The sequence below is a fragment of the Fukomys damarensis genome, unplaced genomic scaffold, assembly GCF_012274545.1.
Source record: "Fukomys damarensis isolate Sample0158 unplaced genomic scaffold, DMR_v1.0_HiC HiC_scaffold_34, whole genome shotgun sequence".
NCBI lineage: Eukaryota > Metazoa > Chordata > Mammalia > Rodentia > Bathyergidae > Fukomys > Fukomys damarensis.
This window is the reverse complement of record NW_022900946.1, coordinates 8455388-8478329: the sequence shown is the minus strand read 5'-3', so window position 1 is coordinate 8478329 and position 22942 is coordinate 8455388. Positions and strand designations below refer to the sequence as shown.

Sequence of the window (22942 nt, the reverse complement as noted above, 5' to 3'; positions counted from 1 at the left end):
TTTTGAGACGGGATCTTGCTAAGTCACCAGGTTGCCCATACTAAGCTCAAACTTGTAATCCTCCTACCTCAGCCTCGAAGAGGTGGGATTACCCAGCTTCAGTGCCATCCTCGAGTCTCCTTCCTAGGAAGAATAAAACCCAGGTTCTCCCTGGCTGTTCTGAGCACAGTGGGAGTCCTCGGGGGGTGGCTAGGAGGGTCCTGGGATGGAGAGAAGCCAGCGGACAGCTCCAGGCACCCAGCCCAGAGAGCTGCAGGGAAGCCCCTCTCCCTTCTCATTACACTGTGGAAAACAGAAAACTCAATTTATTTAAGAACAAACAGGCTTTAACCCGGAGTTCATTCTCCCTCTCCAGTATTTTGTAGCATCTACATGCGAGAGCAGCCGCCAGTGCTGAGCCCCAGCCACACGCTCCCTCCCAGGGACCTATATTGGGAAAATAATGGCATTTTCTCAACAAATTATCTCACAGCCGAAGTAACAACTTGTTTATAGATATGCCAGTTCAGATTCTCATCCCCTTAACCTGTTTCTAAAAGAAAAGCCACGTTATCCCCACAGCCAAATGGCAGTGGTTCAGTCCCACCAGCTCCCTGCCCCCCCACCCAGCTGTACCTTTATTACTTTTAAGCCATTGACAGTCTCTTTGGAAACTATGTCTTTCACATCTCAGGTCAACATCCTCCTGCTCTGATACAATAAAACACACACTGCTGAAGATAAAAGCAAGTATTTCTTTTCGGAGAGGGGGAGAACAAGAGCCACTGTCTTTAACAGGGCACTAAGGATTCAGCCAACAGACTTACAAGAGCTGCACCTGGGTTCACTGGTCCTTGCTGGGGTCCGCGTTTCTTACGCTACGAGGAGGCCAGAGCTCCAGACTCTCTCCAGCCACTGTGACTTCTCTGCCTGAGGCCATGAGGGCAAGAAGTCAGATGGGAGCCTGGAGTGCATGCCAGGAGCTATGTACCAGGGTGGAAAATACAGATTCAGCACCGGTGGCTCTTACCAAGCTATCTAGGAGGGAGATAGGAAACTGGTCAACCTGCAGCCAGCTTATGGTAAAAGTGACTGAGAGAAACACAGTGTGGAGTTAGGGACAGTAAGGGCCACAGTAGCAGGCAGACACCTGACCTGAAATTTGAAGGATGAAAAGCAACCAACCCTGGAAGAGGAAGCAAAGGGGGTATGAAGAGGCAACAGCCCAGCCAGCCTTCTTTTTCTCCCTATCCCTTGCACACAGAAACATACACCTTTCTCTTCTACAACCTGTTCTGCAAAGTCCATTCTGTAACACGAGTCCCTAGCTAAACGCAGCCCTCCCCGGAAAAGATGGCTGTATTTGGCTGGACCTCCGGTGGCCACAAGTTCTTGTAGAGAGGTGGCTAGAGAGGTTGGAAGGGGCAGGGTCCAAGATGGCACAGGGCCCTTGGGGTGCAGGGCACTGCGGAGGAGGAGAAGCACAAGGAAGCAGGAGCGGCGGGCCTGGGCTCCACTGCCTGAGGCTTCCAGCAGCATCCGGTGAAGTCAGAAGGAAGTCAGAAGGGGCTCCCTGCGAGGTCAGTCATTCCCGCATCCAAATGGGAAGATGCCCTTACCAGTACCCTGTTACATCTTCAAGCCCGAGTGTGGGGAATGCTGGCAACTTTCCCCAAGAACCAGCCAGGGTAACCTTGAGCTTGCAGGTGTAAGTGCTAAGCGTCTACTGCTGAGCCCTTAAGCCACCTTCTCCGTACCCTCCAGCAAGGAATGCAGCTGCTCTTTGCCTCAGTCCCCGCACCTACAAAACAGGACTGACATCCCACCGGAAGACCTGGGAGAAGGAAATGCAGAAAGCTGGGCTAAGCGCCAGATCCTACGTGGCCTACGCATACGCATTCAGTGACAGGCTTGTGACTAGAGGCGTCGGCAGTAAGACGCAGAGCACTGGGCACTTACAGAATGTCCACTGACCCACTAGGAAGGAAGGGACTGCAAAAATAAAGCCCATAGGTTCAAAGACGTCAACAATACATTCAGAAAAACTAACAAAAATTTACATTCACAGATAGAAGTGATGATGTTAGCATGCTAAGCGCCAGATCCTACGTGGCCTACGCATACGCATTCAGTGACAGGCTTGCGACTAGAGGCGTCAGCAGTAAGACTCAGAGCACTGGGCACTTACAGAATGTCCACTGACCCACTAGGAAGGAAGGACTGCAAAAATAAAGGCCATAGGTTCAAAGACATCAACAATACATTCAGAAAAACTAACAAAAATTTACATTCACAGATAGAAGTGATGATGTTAGCAGAAGTATGAGGACCCAATAGAAAATCACACGGTAATTGGAATGATTCATATAGAGACTACAGACAGGCTTCTCAAAGTGTTGACCAAGAGACTGTGAGCAGGAGAGGGAAAGGTGTTTTGAAACAATGGTGCAGACACCAGAGGAGACTGCAAAGATGCGAGAAAGGCGCTTGGGTTGGAATGATGGGCCGTGAATGTTTTTAAAAACAGTTTACCAAGGAAAGGCAAACTAAAGCAGGCAGAGACGGGGTTCAAATGCATCAGGGCTTTAATTGGGCCTTGAAGAACATGAATTCCTCTGTAAAAAGCCCTCCAGTCCATGGGTTGGCCAGCACCCCACAGAGGTGAAAAAGTCCACCTCAGGCCCTCGGGATGCTCAGGAGTCTTTTCCCCCATATGCTATTTTCTCTTTTTCCTTCCTTCCTTTTCCTCCTTTCTTTCTTTACCTTTTTTTCACCTTCCCTTTCTTCCCCCATCTCCCCTTTCTCTTTCTTTTCTAGCACTAGGGATCCATTCCAGGGGTGCTTTACCACTGAGCTACATCCCCAGCCTGTTACTATTTTTACTTTTTATTCTGAGACAGAGTCTCACTAAGTTGCCCAGGGTGGCTTTGAACTTGTGGTCCTCCTGCCTCCACCTCCCAAGTAGCTAGGATCATAACCTATTTTGTGATGAATGGAAACTGGAGTAAGTCCACCAACACAGACGGAGCGCTCATTATGTGAAAGGCAGTATCGCCACCACCAAACTCCAAGCCAGAGGGCCAGCCTGGGAAGAAGATAACAAAGACCACGTGTAACTGAGGGCAACAAGCCAATCAATGACCTCTGCGTGCCAAGATCCCTTGAGGACAGTCGTGGCAAAGCTATAGGCATGCGTGCTGCAGCAGGCCGCGTGCATCACTGAAAGCTATTATTGTGTTTTCTTTTAATGTGTGAGTTGTGTGTTTTTTTCTAAATCAAAACTTCAGTATTCAGGTTTAATTGCAGTGTTGGCACTTTGCCATAATTAAGTGGGTTTTGGGTTGCAGCAGAGGTACTTGGTCTCTAAAAGTTTCGCCATCACTGCTCTGGGGATGTATCTGGATAACCCTTTAATCCTCACGTCCAACCTGGGACGCTGCTGTCGGCATTCGACAGGTGAACACACGGGGGCTGAGAGGTCACACACGTCTTGCCCAAGTTCACACAGCCAGTAAGAGCCAGGGTTTGAGCCTTCAGAGCTTCCTCCATGGCCCAACCTCCACACCTGCCTATGATGACAGCTCACAGGAGCTGGGGAGCGGCTCCTCCCAGTCCTCCCCGGGCAGAGCACCTCAAGTCACCAACAGAGGAGGCCTCCAGAAAGGGCCCACACCCTGCCTTAAACCTCTGGGACTTCAGGAGCCAAAGTAAAGAGCTTTTTCCAGCTGGGATGGGGACAAGGAGCTTGTCTGTGCAGTTCATAGCCACAGGGAATTATTTAAGGCCATTTGTGGGAATCTCAGGGAAGTCAGAAGGACGTGGGTGGGGTGTGTGTGTGTGTATGTGTGTGTATGTGGGCAAGGATGTGTATGTGTGGATGTGGGGGTGGATGTGGGTATACGTGTGTGCACATGTACACATATATGTGTATATGGGGGCTCAGGGAGAAGGTAACAAGTACGAGAGAGCTGAGTGGGACCAGGTTTCAGGAGCGACACACAATGGTGAGACTAAAAAAATCTCAGAGCTCACAGTGCTTGATCTTTTGTCCAGAAAGCAGGAGAAAGAGCAATGTCACAGCTGATGTGGGAAAGCGAGGCCGGCAGCAGCTGTCTCAGACCAGGCAGGCACCTCACCCCCATCGTCAGAATGGTAAGAACCACGGGACCCAACACCCATCAGGCCCTTACACAGCATCACTGCGTTCACCCTCAGGACCAGCTGTAGGTGGACCATTGAGATCCCCACTACACAGGCAGGAAGGCCTAGGCAGCTGCCCTGAGTTGCCTTGTCACAGGGAGAACAGGTATGAAAGTCACTGCTCGAACCCTGTCTCGGGAACACACTTGGGCACGCTCATGCACACACAAATAATGTTCAACCCTGTCTCGAACACACTTGGGCACGCTCATGCACACACAAATAATGTTCAGAGTTGAGTCCATTCACAAGAATCGTATGCAAACACAGACACACAAATATAGCAGAGAGCCATACAGGAGATCAAAATATACAGTGAATATGTAAATTTTTTAAAAATTCCTGTAAGACCTATTGCCATTAATCCCTCTCGAAAAAGCCCTTCACTTCAAACACACTTATCCCATAATTCTTGTGACTTTCTGAAACAGGTCCAGAAGGCTTCTTTCATAAGAATCTTTATGAAGGATGATCAAAAATATGGTGAATTTTCCTACCAAGTGACGTCCATCAGACAGGCAGGCTCATAAAACACTACGGCGTGGTCATCCTCCTCCACCTATTCACCGGAGCTCGCACTGTGTGATTTCTGGTTCTTCTCCGAAGTCAAAATGACCAGGAAAGTAACCAAAAGTTTTGAATCGATTAAGTCTCTCAACTTGGCTGTGTCAGCATAACTGAAGACGCAAAAGAAGATGCCCAGGACTGCTTCAGAAAGAGGCAACAACCGTGAAATACACGTGTTGAAAGTAAGCGGGAAGTGGAAGAGGGATTCATGGCAAATGTGTCTTTTCCTGTAATTTTTAAAAATGTAAACACCTACCGTAATTTTCCATAACAGCTCAGAAAGAGAGGCACAAACATTCATACAGTGGGCTGGCACAGGGTATCCACGCCCACGTCCATCCAAGGCTGTCCCAGTGCACACCTCCAGGGGGCGTCACCCACAGAGAATACAAAAAACACTTGTGACACTACTACACACAGCACATAGCTTTTGGGAGGGAAAAAGTCAACTTAGAGAAGCAGAATTCAGAGCTCCCCTGGCTATGCAACCATCCCCATCAGCCTGGGCCACCCCCACACAGCTGCCGGTGCCGGTCAGCGACGGGGCTGTACAGGGGTGGGGGCGCTGTCTCGGAGTCAGCTCCCGCCGCCCAGTGAATGTGGCACTTGTCAGCTGGCCCAGGCAGCCACACACCACATAACCCTGTTTCTCCTGGAACCGGGGCCCTGTGTCCGCTCCAGCCCTTGTTCGCACATCTCTCTTCCCAGCAGACACAAGGCCCACTCAGTTCTGCAGACCTGAGTGCCAAGTTCTGCAGGCCTGGCTGCCAAGGCCCAGTGGAGGGACGAGGCCTTGAAAAGTCACTTTATAAAACATCCCCACCGGCCGGCGGAGGCCAAGCCACGAGGCCAGGGCGGCCGACTTTCCGTTCACCACATGCCCCGGCCGAGCACGAGGGGCTCAGTCACAAGGAGTCTTGTTCTTGCCCGCTGGGAGCCCTGGGGAGTACGAATTCACGCGGCAGTGCCGGCAGCAGACCCAGCTTCTGGTTCTTCTTCTCTGAGGGCCGGAGCTCGCTGTGGTCAGTCAAGCTAGCCTGATGCAGACCTGAAAGGTGCCCATTCTCCAGGGCCATGTGAGCAGCGATGCCCAGGCACAGACAAGAGCAGGCTGGCTCCCTGTCACCTGCGGTGCCCAGAGAGACTCGAGGCCAGGAGCGCCGAGGGTCTGAAGGCACCAGAGGCCAGACCGGGGCCCCTGGTGCAGCGTGTGACAGAGAGGTGGGCAGAGGGGTGGAAACTGGTCCTCCGTGACTCCTCCCTTCTCTGCTACCTCCCAACTGGAAAGACAGTGCGGAAACTTGAGCACTTCCCCCTTCATCTTTCGTGTATGCAGTCAACAAATACTGATGGCGCACCCACGATGGCCGGTGGTAAGGCATTAGCTGTTAGGTACAGTAAGGAATGAATCCTGTCTACCCTCATGCAGCTTACGCTCAGAATCCTCAGGCTCTCCCCGTAATCAAAAGCTGCCCCTCTGTGCTTCAGAGAGGGTACTCGCAGGGTTCCCGTGAGTTCCCATCTGGGAGCCACCGAATTCCCCTGGGGTCCAAAGGACCCACCGTTGGTTTCTATCACTTGCAGCCCACAGAGCGGAGAAGATGAAAAGCGGGCTTGAGAAGCTGCAGGGAGCCGGTGAGCCACAGGCTCATCTGGGAAGCAGATGGGAGACGCGTGGAGTCGGGGAGGCCCTGGGCGAGACCAGCTGTGTTCACCACCCCCTCCGGCAGGCCCAGGCGCTGGGGTCAGAGGGGCGCCCCGTCCCCTCCGAACGAGGAAGAAGACAATGAGCAGCTAAACGATGCATGCAAAGGAAAAGAGAAGTGGCCCCTTCTTCTCTGTGTCCATTCAACATTCTCGGTGCTGAGAGTGCCCCAGGCTCTGGCTGTGTGGAAATGTGACAGGGAAATAAAAGATCAGAAAGAGACTTTTCCTTCCGTCTCCCCACAAGTGTACAGTCTTTAAAAGTCACTTTTTCCTTTTAATCCTCCTTTCTTTTCTTTCTTCCTTCCTCAATTTTTTACAAAACATTATTTCTTTAAAACTTCTTCCTCCTTCATCTCTTGGCCTGCCCGCTGCAGCCTGTGGGACTCCTCCTGAGCTGCCCCGTGTGAAGTTCTAAGGATGTGGCCTTGGACTTTGGGCAGATCCTGGCCCACCCTGGCTGTTTCCCTGGAGCACATGACTCGGCCTCAGACACTCAGTGGTATTCACTGTAAAATGCGGATAACACGGGGTTTTTTTTGGTAAGGAATCAATGAGGACCTGTTTTTAAAGTCCCTGCTAAACCAGGCAGGGTGATGCACCCTTGGATTCCCAGCACTCTTGGAGGCTGAGGCAGGGGGACTGAAAGTTCGAGCCCAGCCTAAGCTACATGGTGACTTAGACCCTGTTTAAAAAATAATAATAATAATTTTTAAAAAGGTCTAGAGATGTAGCTCAATGTGAAGGCCCTGGGTTCGATGCTGAATACCAAGGGGGAGAGTGCCCCCCGAGCCCAGGGAAGTGCTTGGTAAGCACACACTACATAGTGTATATATATATGAACATGTGACAAATCCTCATGACATCTCCCAAGCCAGAGCCTCAGGAACTTCGCAGCACTGATCTGGAGGCTTTAAGGCCAATGTCAGCTTCCTCGTCCAAATATGGTTCTGAGTTCTGCGTCTAGATACCCAGTGGCTCGCATGCATCTCCTAAACAGCTATCCAATATCCAACCCCCCACCTGCAAAAATTCCTCCAATGTATTTGAAGCTCACTGGATGCGACAACTTCCTTGATTGATACACTTTTAGCTGCTAAAAGAATGAGAATACAGGGGAAGGGGGTCATAAGCTTTGTGTGACATTCCCTGGCCTGTTCTGAGCCCAGATGCCAGATGTAGACCACACTGAGAACCCCAGTTGGGCTCTAGAAACTGGGCCAAAGGATTGGCCCCTAGTGACACACGTCAAAACTGGAGAAAGCCTTAGCCAAGTGAAAAAGATGCAAATCACAAAGACCTTCTTCAGAGCTACCTTCTAAAAGTGAACAGAAAGAGCAGGAAGCCAAGGGTGCCAGATCCTCCTCCTTCAGAGCCCGAAAGAGTAACGGGTCAACTTCCAACTTGTAATTTTCTTCTATTTTGAAGTTTACTGGAAAGCAGAAAATAAGAACAGATTTGAGAAAGGCCAACAGCTGGAACACAGCAGGAAACCGAAAGCCACATGTTCAGCCCAAGAACTCACAAGTCCTAGCAGCTCGGGTCTGATGCGTCTTGACAGTCCTCTGGGCCCCTTTCTGCATTAGCAATTTAGCAACAATCTGTGTAATAGTGGCCTCGAACCACAGCTGTCTCCCAGTTCTCTCTGTTAGGCAGCAAGGTGGGGTAGCACACATTTCCAAAGGAACGTCCACTCCAATTACTCAGTTGGTCTTGAAGTACTGATAAGGAAAGTGTGTAAGACGGAGTGTTAGATGGACAACAGAGTCCATGCTACCCCATTCAGGTCCAAAGGAAAGTCCTGAGTGGTGTCTGGTGACCTGTGGGATCTTTGGAACACCCAGAGCCAAGCGTAGGGGGATCTGCTACAGGGACAATCACCAACAAAACTGGCAAACTGTCCCCAGCACCGCTGCTCCAGGGTCCACACTGCTGACACCAGGCATAGGACCTTGTGCCACCCGGGGCTGCCCTAGAGCCAGGGCCCCTACAGCTGCCCTTCTCACCAGAACGGCATCTGGCAACTTGTTCACATGAAATGCCTCCTCACGAAATCCAGAAATGCTGAGACAAACGGTGAGTCAGGGCTAGAAGTTCACAGGAAAACTGCAGGTGAGTTAAGGTTTGGATCAACATGGCTGGGCATCACTGTCATTGGCGGGTGACTGTGCATGCTCTATAGTTTGCTGCCATCACACGGGCAGCGGGAAAGAACCAGGGCCCTGGAACCTGCCCTTAGGAGCACTGTCTCCCTCACCCCAGCTGTACCCTGTGAACACAAACAGCCCCCGGTGTCAAGGGCAAGATGTGAGGCTTACACACACTCATCAAACCAAGCACTGAACACAGTACCCGCAGCACAAATTTGCACAAAAATATCAATTGTTGTTATTGATGTTGATAACAAAAATCCAAATAATGGCATTCTAACCCTTCTGCAGTGCTAGTTTCTTGATGGAGTGCCATTAAAGCAAAGCGCTGCCTGTTTAATGCAATTTGCTCCCTGATTAATTAATAAAATGACATCCAAATTGAATTATATTGTCTCACTTGCTGAGAGACGCTGGCATGATCACCTCAGGCTGCTAAGAACGCCCAGCCACCAAAAACTGCCCTGGAGGTATTCCTGTCATTTTGTCCGGTACAAATGAAGTTGAGGATTTCTTAAAAGAAGGTTTTGGTTGTGACAATTAGGCTTCATGATGCTGAAAGGGGAAAAAAAAAATAGCTTCATCAGATGGAAACACCCCTTGGGTTGTCTCTGGGTTTGGAGGCTGCTGCTCAACAAGGTAACTTTGCTGGGTTGTCTGGTCCCTAACATCTTGGGGACAGACGGTGCAACTGTGACAGCAGAACCCTACTTCTGCTTCCTCCTGTGAGGACGGCCAGATGCCTGCATGGATTTCTAAGGTAGCAAAGGGCTGTGGGAACCATCCAGGAAGCAGCCACAGTACCTTAAAGGCCTCCGATGAGCCAGAGGCTCATCTTACTGATCTAGGCAGACACGCTTAAGTCAGCTACTGACTCACAAGACCAATGATGAACACAGCCCAGCTCTCCAGGGCAAGTGGAGGGGGCCAAAGGTGAGAGGGAGCTGCCATTCTGCAGGCACAATTATTTTTACAAAAACACACACAAACTTCTTCAGCAAGAGAGGGAGAATAAGATGGCCCATTGCAACATGTCCTATGTTAAACATATTCCCCGTCAGCTTAAACAAACCTAATCACTTTTATCAGTCTTTTTACTAATAAAAAGCTACCTGATGGGACAGTCATGCACGCACCAATGGTGGTTCAAGCCACCAGCAGCGAGAGACACGAACTGCAGCCACGTCATGAATGTGGTAATGGGCAGTCATCCAGAGTCTGAAGGGCGTATATGAGAAGTACACTGGAAATTTCTCCTCTAAGCCCCAAATGTCCTGCACAGCCCCTGGAGTTGAGGTGATGGTCTCATGGCCTCCACATAGCCCAAGTCCAAGGTCATCCAATGGCACCCCAGGGGTGTGAAGAGGTACAGGACATAACTTTGGGTTCATGTGCAATAGTCCTGGTGTACACACATATACACACACACACGCACGCACACTCTGTGCACATAGCAAGGATTCCAGAACCCTAGGCTTAACCCTGCCTGGTCTCCACACCACTCTCCATTCTATAGTTAGAAGAAGTCAGAATAAAATCCATGTAAACAGATTAAACACCATGGCAACCAAATTCCAACCCAACACCAACTACTGGAGGGGAAAAACTTTCACTTTGAGATTAGTATGTGGGGTAGGGGAAAATGGGGAAGAGAGAAGGCAAACGACTTCTTAAGAATGTAAGACATCAAAGCTCTCTTCCTACTAGAACGGGAAAGGGAAGGTCTCACTTTGGTTCTCCTCATCTAGCACTCTCCACCACGGTGTGAATGGCGTCCTAAGGAAACTTAATGGAGCTTTGCTTTCTCAGACAAGGACTACAGGGGGGCATGTGACAATGCTTAAGCACATTTGAGATGTTTCCCTTTGCTCCCATTTCCTGCCTCCGACAGAACCTGGGGTTTCCCCCTGAAGCTTGCTTGGCTTGTTTGCCTCATCTCCAGGGGAACTCAGAGTAACACTAGAGCCAGGCGTTCAGTGTTTTGACCTCTCAGCGCTGTCACTCAAACACTTCTGTAAGTTGCTGACTCGGTGGCACAGCACTTGCCTGGCAAGCACAGGCCCTGGGTTCCATCCCGGCACCGCAAAACAAAACATGGAAAAGATCACAGGTATAAATCAAGGTCCGGGCAGGATAAGGGCAGACCTCAGGGGCTGTCCTGACAAAGCCCCCTTTCCTCCGTCACACCACGCTTCACTCGGCCCCCATGGGGAGCCCGGACGTGTGTAACGGGCATGAGAGAAGGAGCACCCGTGCAAAGCGAGACGGGAGACAGATCTCAGAGTCAAAGCCTGGGGTCCTCGCCATGACCCTGCAGGCGGAGGACTCGCGTTTGTTGGAAGGCCACTTCTGCCATCAGCTGCTCACCACGTCCCTACTAGCCACTTACCACCCAGCACGGCCATGTGACGTTAACTGTGACAATACGACTGTGTGAGGACCAGGCTGGCGAGGGAGGAAGTCTACGGCAATGGTTAGATCCTTGATTAGATCCTTCAGTGGACCCACTGACCTCACCTCCAACACGCAGCACCCGGCACAGTGATCATCATCCCCACTTTACAGCCAAGAACACTAAGGCTGAGAGAGTCTGAGCTGGTATTTCTACAACTGCAAAGCTAGGATTTGGACATTCCAAACCTCCCCGCTGCCTCTCTTTCAATGCCCCCATTTCTTGACCCCTTGTTTCAGTATCACACATGGAGAGCCCGCCACACGCCAGGCCCCGGATTAGGAACTGAGAAGACAGAGGTGAGCAACACAGCTGCAGGTGAGTCCGAATGCACCTTGCAGGTCAGTGGGCGGAGGCTGTTAAGGGGGTGGCCAGGGTAAATGGGGAGTTGCCAGCTGGGGTGAGAAGGATGGTAGAAAAGCAGAGGCTTCCGCCTGAAGGGAGAAAATGTATGTGGGGAGAGCACAAATGCTGAATGAGTCCCCAAGGACCAGGGATCAAAGAGGGAACAGGTGTGAGGTCCAGGAACGGAACTACCAGGAAGCAGGCGTGACAGGGAAGTGGTGACAAAATTTCCTGAGCCAGACGCTAGGACATTTCGGACCATTCTTTGCAGTAGAGGGCCACCCTGTGCACTGCCAGAGGTTTATTGGTGTCCTGGTCTCTACCCACTAGATGGTGTAGCCCTAACTGTCCTCCGAGTGTGACAACCACGCGTGTCCCCAGAGACAGCCAAGCACCCACCCCTCTCCCTTTTGGGTTCTTCTACATTATCTGATTTCATGGCCATGAGGACACCAGTGCCTAGGACGTACAGACCAACCTTTCCAACACCCAGATGGTAGACAGGGTGGGCTCTGCTTGTTAGGAGAATTGCCTGGGAAGAAATAAAGTTCTGGGCCACCTGAAAGCATCTATTCATCCCCAGAACACGAAATGCAGAAGACCAGGAAGCACACGAGGAAGAGGGGGACACCATGGAGTCCACCAGCCATATCCTTGTCCCCAGCGCCCCCTTTGCTCATGCCAGGCCTCACCACAGAAATAGGTGCGGACTAGGAGATGAAGGAAGAGGAGGTGCTGCAGTCCCTGCTGGCCTGTCAGCTGCCCTTGTCCCCCAGCCCCTGCCTGCTGGCATTCAGGTTCCAAGTTCTGCAGAAGAACACGGCAGACTCACAGAACTCTCGGCGGCTGCACTCACCAGGAACTTCTCCCCGCCCCCCCCACACCTGCACTGTAGTACATAAAACACCACTTAATACAGGAAGTGAGAACAGCCACGTGTGATAACAGCATGGGAGGTGGAGCCCACGCTAACCAACAAGCAAAGAAACTGAACCTTTGTACAGTGTCCACCTCTGCTAGAGGTGGTGGCTGATGTCCCTTCAAAGTGCAACCAGGCAAAAGTTGGGTTTCATTTTGGACTTCCCACAAATCCCAGGACTGCACTTAACAGTTTAAGCAAGACTCCATGGATAGCTTGCAACTCTGAAGCTGTTTTTAACCCTAGGGAAGGGATGCCAAGGAGGGCCCATCTTTCATATGCTAATAGTCATTTCCATGAGAAAAGAAAGTATCACTATGCAAGGATTTTTTTGACTTTCTCTTAATTTATCCTCACCAAGGCCTCAAGTAGTAAATATCTCATATGTGAGAAACCTTAAGTTTGAAGCTTAGGAAATATGAGCCTTTATTACCCAGTGAACAAGCCTTTCTCTTGCCACCTCTTCTTCATCTACCCCAGGACACTGACACAGGTTGTTCCTTGAGCTCGGATTACTCTGTCCTACCTTCTTCACCTGGCTGCCTCTCCTCTGCCCTGATGCCCCAGTCTACTCAACTACCAGAAACCTTCTCTGGACTTTTTCCAGGCCAAACCACCCCATTAAAAATTCTCTTTGCCTTTCCTTCTACATCAGGACTGGCCCAAGATGCAGCTTAACAAAGGAGCCACCGTGAGCTGCCTCACCACCTAGGAATGTGTGCAAGAGGTGAGGTGGCTTCCAATTCTTTTACAACCATGGCAGAGTCTTATTCCCTCCTCTTGAAACCAGGCTAGACCTAGAAAAGGCGGCGGAAGTGATCTGGGAGTTCTAGGCCTGTGTTATAAGATGCCTTCGCAGCTTCTGCAGGACCCTTTTGAATATTCACTCTTGGGAGCCCTCTCTCAGGATTCAAGCTCAGGCCACACGACGTCAAGCGACAGCTTCAGCTGGGCTCCCAGACAATAGCCAGGCATAGAGCTACCCCCAGCATTCACCCGTCAGACCATCATGAGCAGCCCCGCCCTTATGTTTCTGCCATGTGAGCAAAGGCCCTTGGGTAAATCTTCCAGCCCAGCCCAGGCAGTGCATAAAACCTTGAGTGATAATACACCGCTAATGCTGGGAGCTCTTTGTTACACAGCCGCCAGATCCTCCCCGGAGGATCCAGTGTGCCAGGGATTGTTCAGCTTGGACACACACCTGTGGCCACAGCTGTGACAAGGTGTTTATGAATGATTAGGTGCAGATTACAGGAAGAGCCCGATGTGTGAACTAGATAAAGGCAGAGGCTGGATTTGAACTAGCTTATAGATAATCCCAAATTCAACTCGTTTTCTTTTTTAACCACTAACCTAATGCTCCCTTAAAAAGTAAAATATCTTTTCATTTCCAGCCTATCGTATTTGCCACAGGTTTGGAAGAAAAAGTGGAATGCTTAACTGACCTTTTTCACAACAAAATGGCAGCTATGGTTGCTTTTTACGCTGAGGAAAGAATATTCAGAGTTGAAAAGACAGCTCGCTGGAACTGGGAGTAGGGGCCTATGCCTGTAAAACCAGCAGCTTTGGAGGCTGAGGCAGTAGGATCACAAGTTCAAGCCCAGCCTGGGCAACTGAGTAACTTAGAGAGACTCTGTATCAAAAAAATAAGAATAAAAAAGAGACTGGGGATGTAACACAGAGCAGAGTCCTCAGTGCAATCCCCAGTACTGAGGAGAAAAACAAAGAAAGAGTTTGTTCTTGTGCTGATACACCCTCAGGAAACTCTGCTGGTAAATAGCTGTTGATAAACAGTCCATTAGAGTGAGAAGGATCCACTCATTACTATTAGCCCGTTTAACAATAAGGCACGATCTGTGGGCGAAGTTTACTGAAAGCAACAAAATATTGCCTAAGGGCACACTCTTTTGCCTTTGTAGGATCAAACCTTTCATTTTAGAAACTGCTACTCAGGTTAGCCAAAAAAGGCGAGACAAATGAATTTATGTACATGTAAGACACAAGTGCCCAAATTATGGCTCGTACCCAAACTCCAATTAATGCCAGAGCTATGCAGTTAATTTTTTTAACTTTGTATTTTCAAGTAATTATAGACTCTGTACAATTTAATTTTCAAATTAGCCAAGAAGGTATGGCTAATGTCAATTCTTTGGAAACAGAAATTTGCTATGCTATTATTAGCAATAACAGCTCAATAAGTAGAGAACTTTTGAACTTGCAAAGCAACTGAAAAAAAAATAGTGTTGCTTTGTTTAGTCTTAGAATAATTCCCAGGTTAGGTAAAATAAGTAGAACTGCTTTCATTTTATAGGTGAAGGGAAAAGAGGCTAAGAGCAGGTATCAGAGAGGACCAGGTTGCAAACCAGGCGTTCTTGCATATGGAACACTTCAAGAGCACTGGGTAAACCTCCCCTCTTATAATTAATATGCAAGAATAATTCAGGTTAGGTAAAATAAGTAGAACTGCTTTCATTTTATAGGTGAAGGGAAAAGAGGCTAAGAGCAGGTATCAGAGAGGACCAGGTTGCAAACCAGGCGTTCTTGCATATGGAACACTTCAAGAGCACTGGGTAAACCTCCCCTCTTATAATTAATATGCAACATCTCCTTCTATTTTTCTTTGCAAAGTTTAGCACCATCCTAAAAAAGTGCTTGGTAATTATTCTGATGTTTTAGCCAGCAGTGCACACGCCCCATATGGTGGAGGTGCTTGCTCCTTGTTGCACCATATTTTTAAAGGGAGGCTAATGTCCAATAATAACTCAGGGGTTTGGCTCAGAAGTGAGTGTCAACAAAAAAACATCAATTTACTGTCTGAATTTGCCTCCACTCGAACAACTGGCTCTTTCTTCATGGACCCAATAAAACACATTTCAGATTTAAATTCGAGGTGGGAGGTGAGTTGGTTTCAGCCAGAGACCTGGTGTTTGGGCCCACACTAAACAGAAGATGGCTGATTTTGCAACCCCTCCAATTCTCTCTCTCTCGCTCTCTTCTCCCACAACTGGTACCCTCACTGGATGATTTCTATTGTGCAAGTTGATTTCACTTATTAAAGTAACCTTTCAGATCAGGAATGAGGAGTCCACGGGAAATTAAGAATTAGGCCTATATTTTGATTTTAAGAAAACACACATCTGCCTTATCTCTCATTATTCTTTTTATGAGAGTGTATTGGTCCATTTTCTGTTGCTATAACAAAATACCTGAGGCTGGGTAACTTTATGAATAAAAGGATTATTTAGCTCACAGTTCTAGAGGTTCTTGCTTTCTCCAGTGGTCTATTCTTTCTTAACAACAAGCTTATAAGAACTAATCAGAGGTCCCCCAAGAACTACCGTACTCCTTTCCAAGGAAATAAACGCCAGTGACTCTCACCCTCAACTAAGCTCCTCTTCTTAAAGGTCCACCACCTCCCAATATCACTATACTGAGGACCGAGCTCCTAATAATGAACCTGGGGGTCACATTCAAATCATATACAGACCACAGCAGGAGGTTTGAAGCCCAGGATAAAAGAATCACTGTGAGGCTCCAGAAAACTTTTTTGGCAGGCAGTGTTTGCCCAAGATGACTGCAGCTGCACCTCCCATCCATATGCTCCTCCGCAAGACGACCTTGACACCTCCATTCCACTAAGAGATGCGGCTAATTTTTCCACTGAGTGGGCCCTGTGATGGCCTTGAGCCATCAAATAGCACAGGAAGGAAGTTGTGCCCAGTTTTCAGTGTGGACCTTAAGTTTATGAAAGCTCACGAAAGAAATATCACTATTCTGAGTTCCTCTGGCTGTGAGGAAACCAGGCAGTAGGGAGCAGCTCTGGAAGACACTATGCTCCATGGGGAGGCAGAGGGGTGAGGAGCAACACACTGGACAAATGGACGGAGAAGTCCTGTCAGACACGGCACCACTAGCCACCACTGAGCCCTCCCAGCAGAGCCCTTTCTAACTCCCTGATGCACACAAACAATACAAAACTTAAACACAAAATGCTCCAAAATCCAAAACTTTTTGAATGTTCACAGGATGCCATCCTGACCTCATGCATGAGTTGCAATGAAAAAACAAGCACCCTAAAAATATTATGTAGAATTACTTTCAGCCATAGGTCAAAGGTGTACAGGAAACACAAATAAATTTCCTGTATAGACTTGTACATGTCATCTCTAATGATATCGCATAATGTTTGTGCAAATATTCCAAAAATCTTTTTAAAATGCCAAATCCCAAACACTTCTGGTCCCAAGCACTTTAGACAAGTGATTCTCAAGCTGTAATACTTAATAAACCACTAGGTTTTCAGATGGTTTATTAGACAGCAGCAGAGAACCGGTGCACACACGTAGTGTTTTGAACATAGTCGGGGGCCTGTTATGGTTAGCATCCAACATGTCTCCCTGAAAAGGCTCATTTTGTTGAAGGCTTGGCTGCTGATGGGCTGTGGGGAACAGAATGGACCATAAGGGGGGTAAACAACACCCACGGGTCAATCCGCTGGTGAGTCTGTAGTTATAATGGGTTCTTAGGAGATGAGGTTCCCACTGAAGGGAGTCAATCAGGGGCCCATGATCTTGCCGCCTGATTCTTCTCCCCAGGCCCTTCCTCTCTGTCTCTTTCCTTCCTCTCTGCTTCCTGCTGCCATGAGGTAAGCAGCTTTCTTCTACCTTGCCCATCGCCACTGATGTTTCTGCTTTACCACACTCCTAAAGCAACAGAGCTGGCTGATCAGGGACTGAAACTTCTGAAATTATGTGGTAAAATAAACCTTTCCTCTCAGTTGTGACTCTCAGGCATTTCATCATAGCATACAACCGCATTATCTGCGCAATGCAAAGTGGCAGACGGACTCTGGACTCCAGCCTGCCCTCGGCTCACCCAGCTCTGCAGCTCACCCAGCTTTCCACAGGAGCGAGTGCACTCGCTCTCAGGATGCCCCAAGGGTTTGTTCAGCACTTCAAAAGTCCCAGACAGACTAACAGTGACAGAACTCCACGCCTGGGCGCTTCACTCCTGGCGACTTATAGAGTTTGATTGAAAGGTGATTTCCATGGCCCAGGGCAGTTATTTATCCCTGGGGACCATGCTGGGCTTGCCAGCTTTGTCTGATCCCTTCTTCCCTTGTTCCCGTACTGCAGTCTCCACAACAGGGCTTCTTCTCTTCCTGTCCAGAGATCTGCTTACCTCTGCAGGCCTTGCCAGGAGAGCCGATGCCTTAGGAACCTACCCTGAGCCCAGGTCCTGATTAGCTCGGGCCATCACTGCTGCACCCCCATGCAGCTGGGTCTGCTCCCTGACACCTCCCAAGGACGGCTGGCAGCTGTGCTCACTTGGAATCCATTATGAGGGGTTTTTCTTCCAAGGCTCTTCCGTGAGTGCCGAATACTAATAAGACTCTAATATAAGGACAGGCCATGATGCCAGCCTGGCGCTGGGCAGTGGCTCTGAGAGAAAAGTCCCATGTACTGTCCTCCTCCCAACCCTGCCTGGACTATTGCTGATATTTTAAGGGATGACTAAAGATTCACCAGTTCATGTCAGAACAAAGCTCACAGTACACTCAAGTCCTTCAGCCAAATCCATGGGAAGCTGGATGACACTGGCTGAAGATGCTTCTGTCCCCTGAGAAAGAGCACAAAGACTGGCCACAGCCTTCGCATCTGTGCCTCTCCTACAGAGCTTTGAGTCTGTCCATCCAGCCCAGGGGACAGCTGGACAGCTACTTCCCTGTCTTCCTTTGAAAAGCTGGTCACACAGCTAGTGCTCTAGAGCCAGAAATGAGCTCTGCTCAAATGCAGACCCTGCCACATCTTAGCTGTGTGACTGTGAGCAAAGAGCTCAGCTTCTCTGTGTCTCTGTTTCCTTATCTGTCAAATGGAAGCTATGATGCCGTCTAGCAAACCACAAAACACTCAACAGGACGAGATCAAAGATGCTTCAGATGGCAGCACTCCAGTTATTCTCCGTGGCTCCTGAGCAAACCTTTATTTAAAAAGGGTCAATAGGCCAGGCGTGGCGGTGCACGCTTAGAATCCCAGCACTCTGGAAGGCTGATGCAGGAGGTTACAAAGTTCAAGCCCAACCTGGGCAATTTAGCAGCTTAGCAAGACCCTATCTCAAAATCAAAAAATGAAAGTAAAAAATGGCTGGAGATGTAACTTGGTGTTATTGTGCCTCTGTGTTCAACTCCACAGCTGCCAAAAAAAAGGGGTTCAGTAGTTACATATTTATGCTGAGATGTAGAAGAAGAAAACAAGCTCTCTTAATTGTTGGTTCAGGCTAAATAAGAATTAAGTAGATTTAAAGAAAATTATGAAGTAACCACTGCTGGGAAGTGGTCAAGTGGGTGCTGGAGAAACATGGTTCCACCCCATACCCCTGCACCACACAGAAGGTATGGACCCCACCACCAAGCACAGAGCAGAGGTGACATAGTGTTTCTTCGGTGGCATCTTCCTCTACCCTTGAACTTGAGTCCAGCCTCCTTAGAGTTTGGCCAAATTCCTGAACTTTTAGGCAGTCTCCCTGTAGGCCTGAGGACTTTCTCCCTACCCAGGGTGAGGAGGAGGAAGAGTCTCAAGCTTTGTAGGTCATGAATACCTTTAAGCGCCTTGTAAACAGCAGGGCTGGGCCTCCTCGGTAAAGTTTTATTTGGGGCTTGCAATTCACAAGCCTACCCCAGCCAGATGCTTTCCTGTCTCTGTGTGTTTAGCTGCTCACAGACACCTGATGAGATTTAGATGCACAGCAGGGAGGAAGCCAAAAAGGAATGCTCACTAGCAGCATCTGGATATATTTTAAGAGTCATGACACCACTTTTCTTGGACTCACCAATTCCAGAGGACACCAGGTACCTCCCTCGACATGCTGACCAACTCCAGGCAACTGAGGCTAAAGCAGGAGTGGGGGCTGGGGCGCTCGCCTGGGGCCCCTGGACAAATAATTATTGTTTGTTCTTCCAAACAGTGCTGCTCCCAGAAAGCAAAGTCCACATTTCAAGGTGGGGCCCCAGCCTGTGTTTCAGAAAGACCCTTTCTTACTTCTTCACAGGAAGCTCACGCATCAGGGCCCCCACCTTAACCAGATCCTTCTGCAGTCCACCTGCTGCGCTCATTACTTCCCCTATTCTGAGCTGCACAGGGGTTGTCGCTTCCACATCTTCACCCACCGTCTTCCCTGGATCTACAGCGCCCTTCCTGGCCCTGCTCTACGCACAGGACCCACACGCACCCTTCAGACTCAGCCCAGACGCCAACTCCAAGGGCCTCCTGGGCCTTGTTGGCTGCTTCCTACCTCACATGGCTTTTCACGCTGTCCCTTGACCCACGTCGGCGTCTGTGCGTGCACCCGGCTTTGAGGTCTGCTCCAATGATCCTCAGGAGGCAAGGAACAGTGAATGCAGGAGAGGCCTGAGGGCGGTACCCAGTCTCGGAACCCAGGTACGTGCAGGGTGTCCTATTGCCACGCTGAGCAGGAAGGAAAGGCAAGCAAGGCAAACCCCTGCCCTCGTGGGGTATCTGCTCCAGACTACAGTGTGATTGGAAAACATGGCAAATATTTATATTTTTCAAAAATTGATCACAGTAAAAGACACTGCCATTAACTCCCCTCAAAATACTCCCCCCGCTTTGAACACACTTATCCCAGCTCTCTTCCAGAACTGCTTCAAAAGGTGGCACGAACAATGGGCTCAGTGTGTTTGAAGTGAAGAGGAATGTTTTCAGGAGGGTTAATGGCAATGTGCCTTTCGCTGGAATCATTTTTTAAAACGTCAGACGTTCAACATGTATTCTGATCACATTTCATACAAGAAGACAAGGTTTATGCACAAACTATCCTTTCAAATGGTGATAAATGTTATGACAATAAAACAAGACAATAGCATAGAGCAAGGACTGGCAAACTACAGCCAATGGGCCAAAAATCCAGCCTGCCCCTGCGTTTTGTACATAAAGCTTTATTGAAAAGCAGCCACACACACTGATTTCCATATTGTTTTTGGCTACTTTTAAGCAACAATAGTAGAGTTGAGCAACTGCACTACAAATTACACAGCCTGCACGCCTATGGTAAATACTACCCAGCCCTTCACAGAAAACATGTGCAGACACCTGGCATAGAGAGTGGCAGGGCTTTCAGAAAGGTATGTAGGGAAGGCCACTCTCAGAAAGTGCTATTTAAGTGAAGACCAGAAGGTTAAGAAGCTGTTGGCCAAGCACATATCTGAGGTAGAGTTCCAGACAGAAGAACTCACGTCCAAAGGCTCTGAGGCACAATGAGGCTCAGAGTGTTCTAAAGACAAAGAGAAGGCCGGTGTGATTTGGGTCATTTGGTGGCAGGAGGTACAGGACAGGGCACCACAGCAGGCAGAGCACACGTGATGGAAGCCACAGGCTCTGGCAGGGCTCTGTGCTAACACTGCTGAGTAACTCTGAAAGTCAGGTGGAGGGTCTGGCTTTGGCAATGAGTGGTGATTTCGTGTTCACATACGGGCAGAGGTGACAGACACACCCAGAACAACGGCTCCTTGCCAGCACAGCCAGCTTAGCTTGGCACATGCTCCACCCCGACTGCAGCGCTGGATCTGAGCTTGTCCTTGTCACGCAGGCAAGGGCTTCTAGCACCGCTGAACCAGAGGGCTGCACACAGACCTCCTCTCACTATTACTTTTACTTTAAAAGACTCACTGTTTCTTTTCTTACAATTTGTGTTTGGAACTGGTAGTTCACTTTAAAATCACAGGTTTCACACACCAGTCATACACATTTCCTTTAAATATAATAAATACGCTTTTAAAAAAATTCACCTTTCACCACCTAATATCATCTCAGCTACGCTTTGGAAAATAATTGCTTACACTTCAGATCTCTGGAATCCCATTAATTTCAACCCACAGTAACTCCCCACCTCATGATACTGGTTCAGGGCCTCACTGTTTTCAAGCGGGACAGTGAAGACAGCTTTGCTCCAGCCTGGACCTTGTCACTGCGTGCTCCTCAGGCTTGAGAGCCCCAGGGTTCCCCTCTGTGGAAAGCAGAGCAGGGACTGGAGGGAGAATTAAGAGATGGACATGGATTGGCCCCGGACCCCACACAGCAGATGCTCCAGAAAGGACCACAGCTCTGATTACAAATGCATCATTATTGACAGTCATAATTATGTTCAGCAAATGTCCTTGGATCTCCTCAAAACTGCTGAAACTATCTGCTGTCACTAATGGGCCTGAGCATCTGAGGCATCTGTACCCACAGCCCAATCACTGCTGATGTCTCCTTGCTACTCTGGGCCTTCAGGGACTCTTTGCAGGGTGGTAGTTTTCCACGGGTTTCACCAAACTAGGTCTCTTTTTTCTTCCTTTCCTTTTATTTTTTGTTTCCAAAAGCCTCCTGATTAACAATCTTTCAGAGGGGAGGAGGAAAGAAATTACAGCCAATGTTCCCGACTCTGGTCCCTGCTGGGTGGGGAGGCAGCTATTTCAGACTCAATCAGCTACCTGCAGGGTCACTGGCTAAAATTCCTCCCTGCAGGGATCGAGGGGAAGCAGCACGATTGGGAGCCTTCCACGAGTGACCTGTGGCCTAAAAACCCCAATGGCTCCAAAGTCCTGGGGTCCTCAAACCTAAACTGCGACAGGAGCCCAATCTTTTCCAGGAACATTCGTCTTAGAAAAGTGACACCTCTCACCTGAGCTCTGCGGGAGAAGAGTGCAGCGGGCAGCCACTGAAAGTAATTACTTGCAAGTTGTGAGGATCAAACACCATCCTTAACTGGAGATAATCCGAAATTCGCTTTGAAACTCCCTCTGTGCAAGCAGACTTAAGTCTCTAACCTCTTAATTCAAGAAATCATTAAAAGTAGTCTTTCTTCCCTGGGCACAAACAAATGAAGGTGAGGAGAGGACAGGCAAGAAGCCTGTTGGGTTTGTGATGAGCAAAGAGGCAGCCATAAAACCACTGGCCCGGGAGAATTCAGTGTCTGCCTGGCTGGAGGCTACATGCAGAGATGTCACTTCCATGAAGGGTGACACGGCCTGAGCTTTCCGGCCCCATCACCATCCTCCAGAGTCGCCGGCCTTAAGTTGCAGGGCTTGATGCCAAACAAAATTGGGGTATGCTGTTGATGGGGACATGGGGTGCCCAGGCTAACACTATTTGTGGGCGAGTCTGTGCAGGTGCTTCTGGACGGGACGAGCATTTCAGGCAGTGGACTCTGCAAAGCAGATGCCCCCCTGGATGTGACAGGCACCACTTGAGCCCAGAGGGTCCAAAGGGACACATGGAAGAGAAGGAAGGAAGAACTTGACCTTTTCCAGCCTTGCCACTGAGCTGGGGCTGACATCGTGGGCTCCTCCAGGGGCCAGGACTTTGGATTGGGATTGAGTGTCGTGATCAGCTCTCTTCCATCTCCAGCTAGCAGGTGGCAGATAGTGGGATTTCTTGGCCTCCACAAACACGAGCCAATTTCCATAACAAATCAGATAGAAGACAGATAGACAGACACTAACACACACATTCAGTTGTCCTTCATTCTTCTCCAGGCCCCCCACCAAACCCATACATGCTCAGGTCCTTTGAATAAAATGGTACCGTATTTGCATATAACCTATGCATATCTTTCCATAGATGTTAA

At 49.1% G+C, this 22942-nt stretch overlaps 1 protein-coding gene across 2 annotated transcripts in view; it reads right to left on the bottom strand.

Moving 5' to 3' along the window:
- Xylt1 (xylosyltransferase 1) overlaps positions 1-22942 on the bottom strand; it is a 296956-nt gene that overhangs the window by 228781 nt on the left and 45233 nt on the right. The window contains exon 1 of one of the 2 annotated variants that reach the window (XM_033758755.1): positions 5003-5063. The exons of the other annotated variant lie outside the window; for it this stretch is intronic. Within the exon in view, the coding sequence (XP_033614646.1) occupies positions 5003-5047 (45 nt within the window). The 5' untranslated portion in view covers positions 5048-5063. Of the gene's footprint in view, positions 1-5002; positions 5064-22942 lie in introns of those variants that run through there. 2 annotated transcript variants of the gene reach the window in all.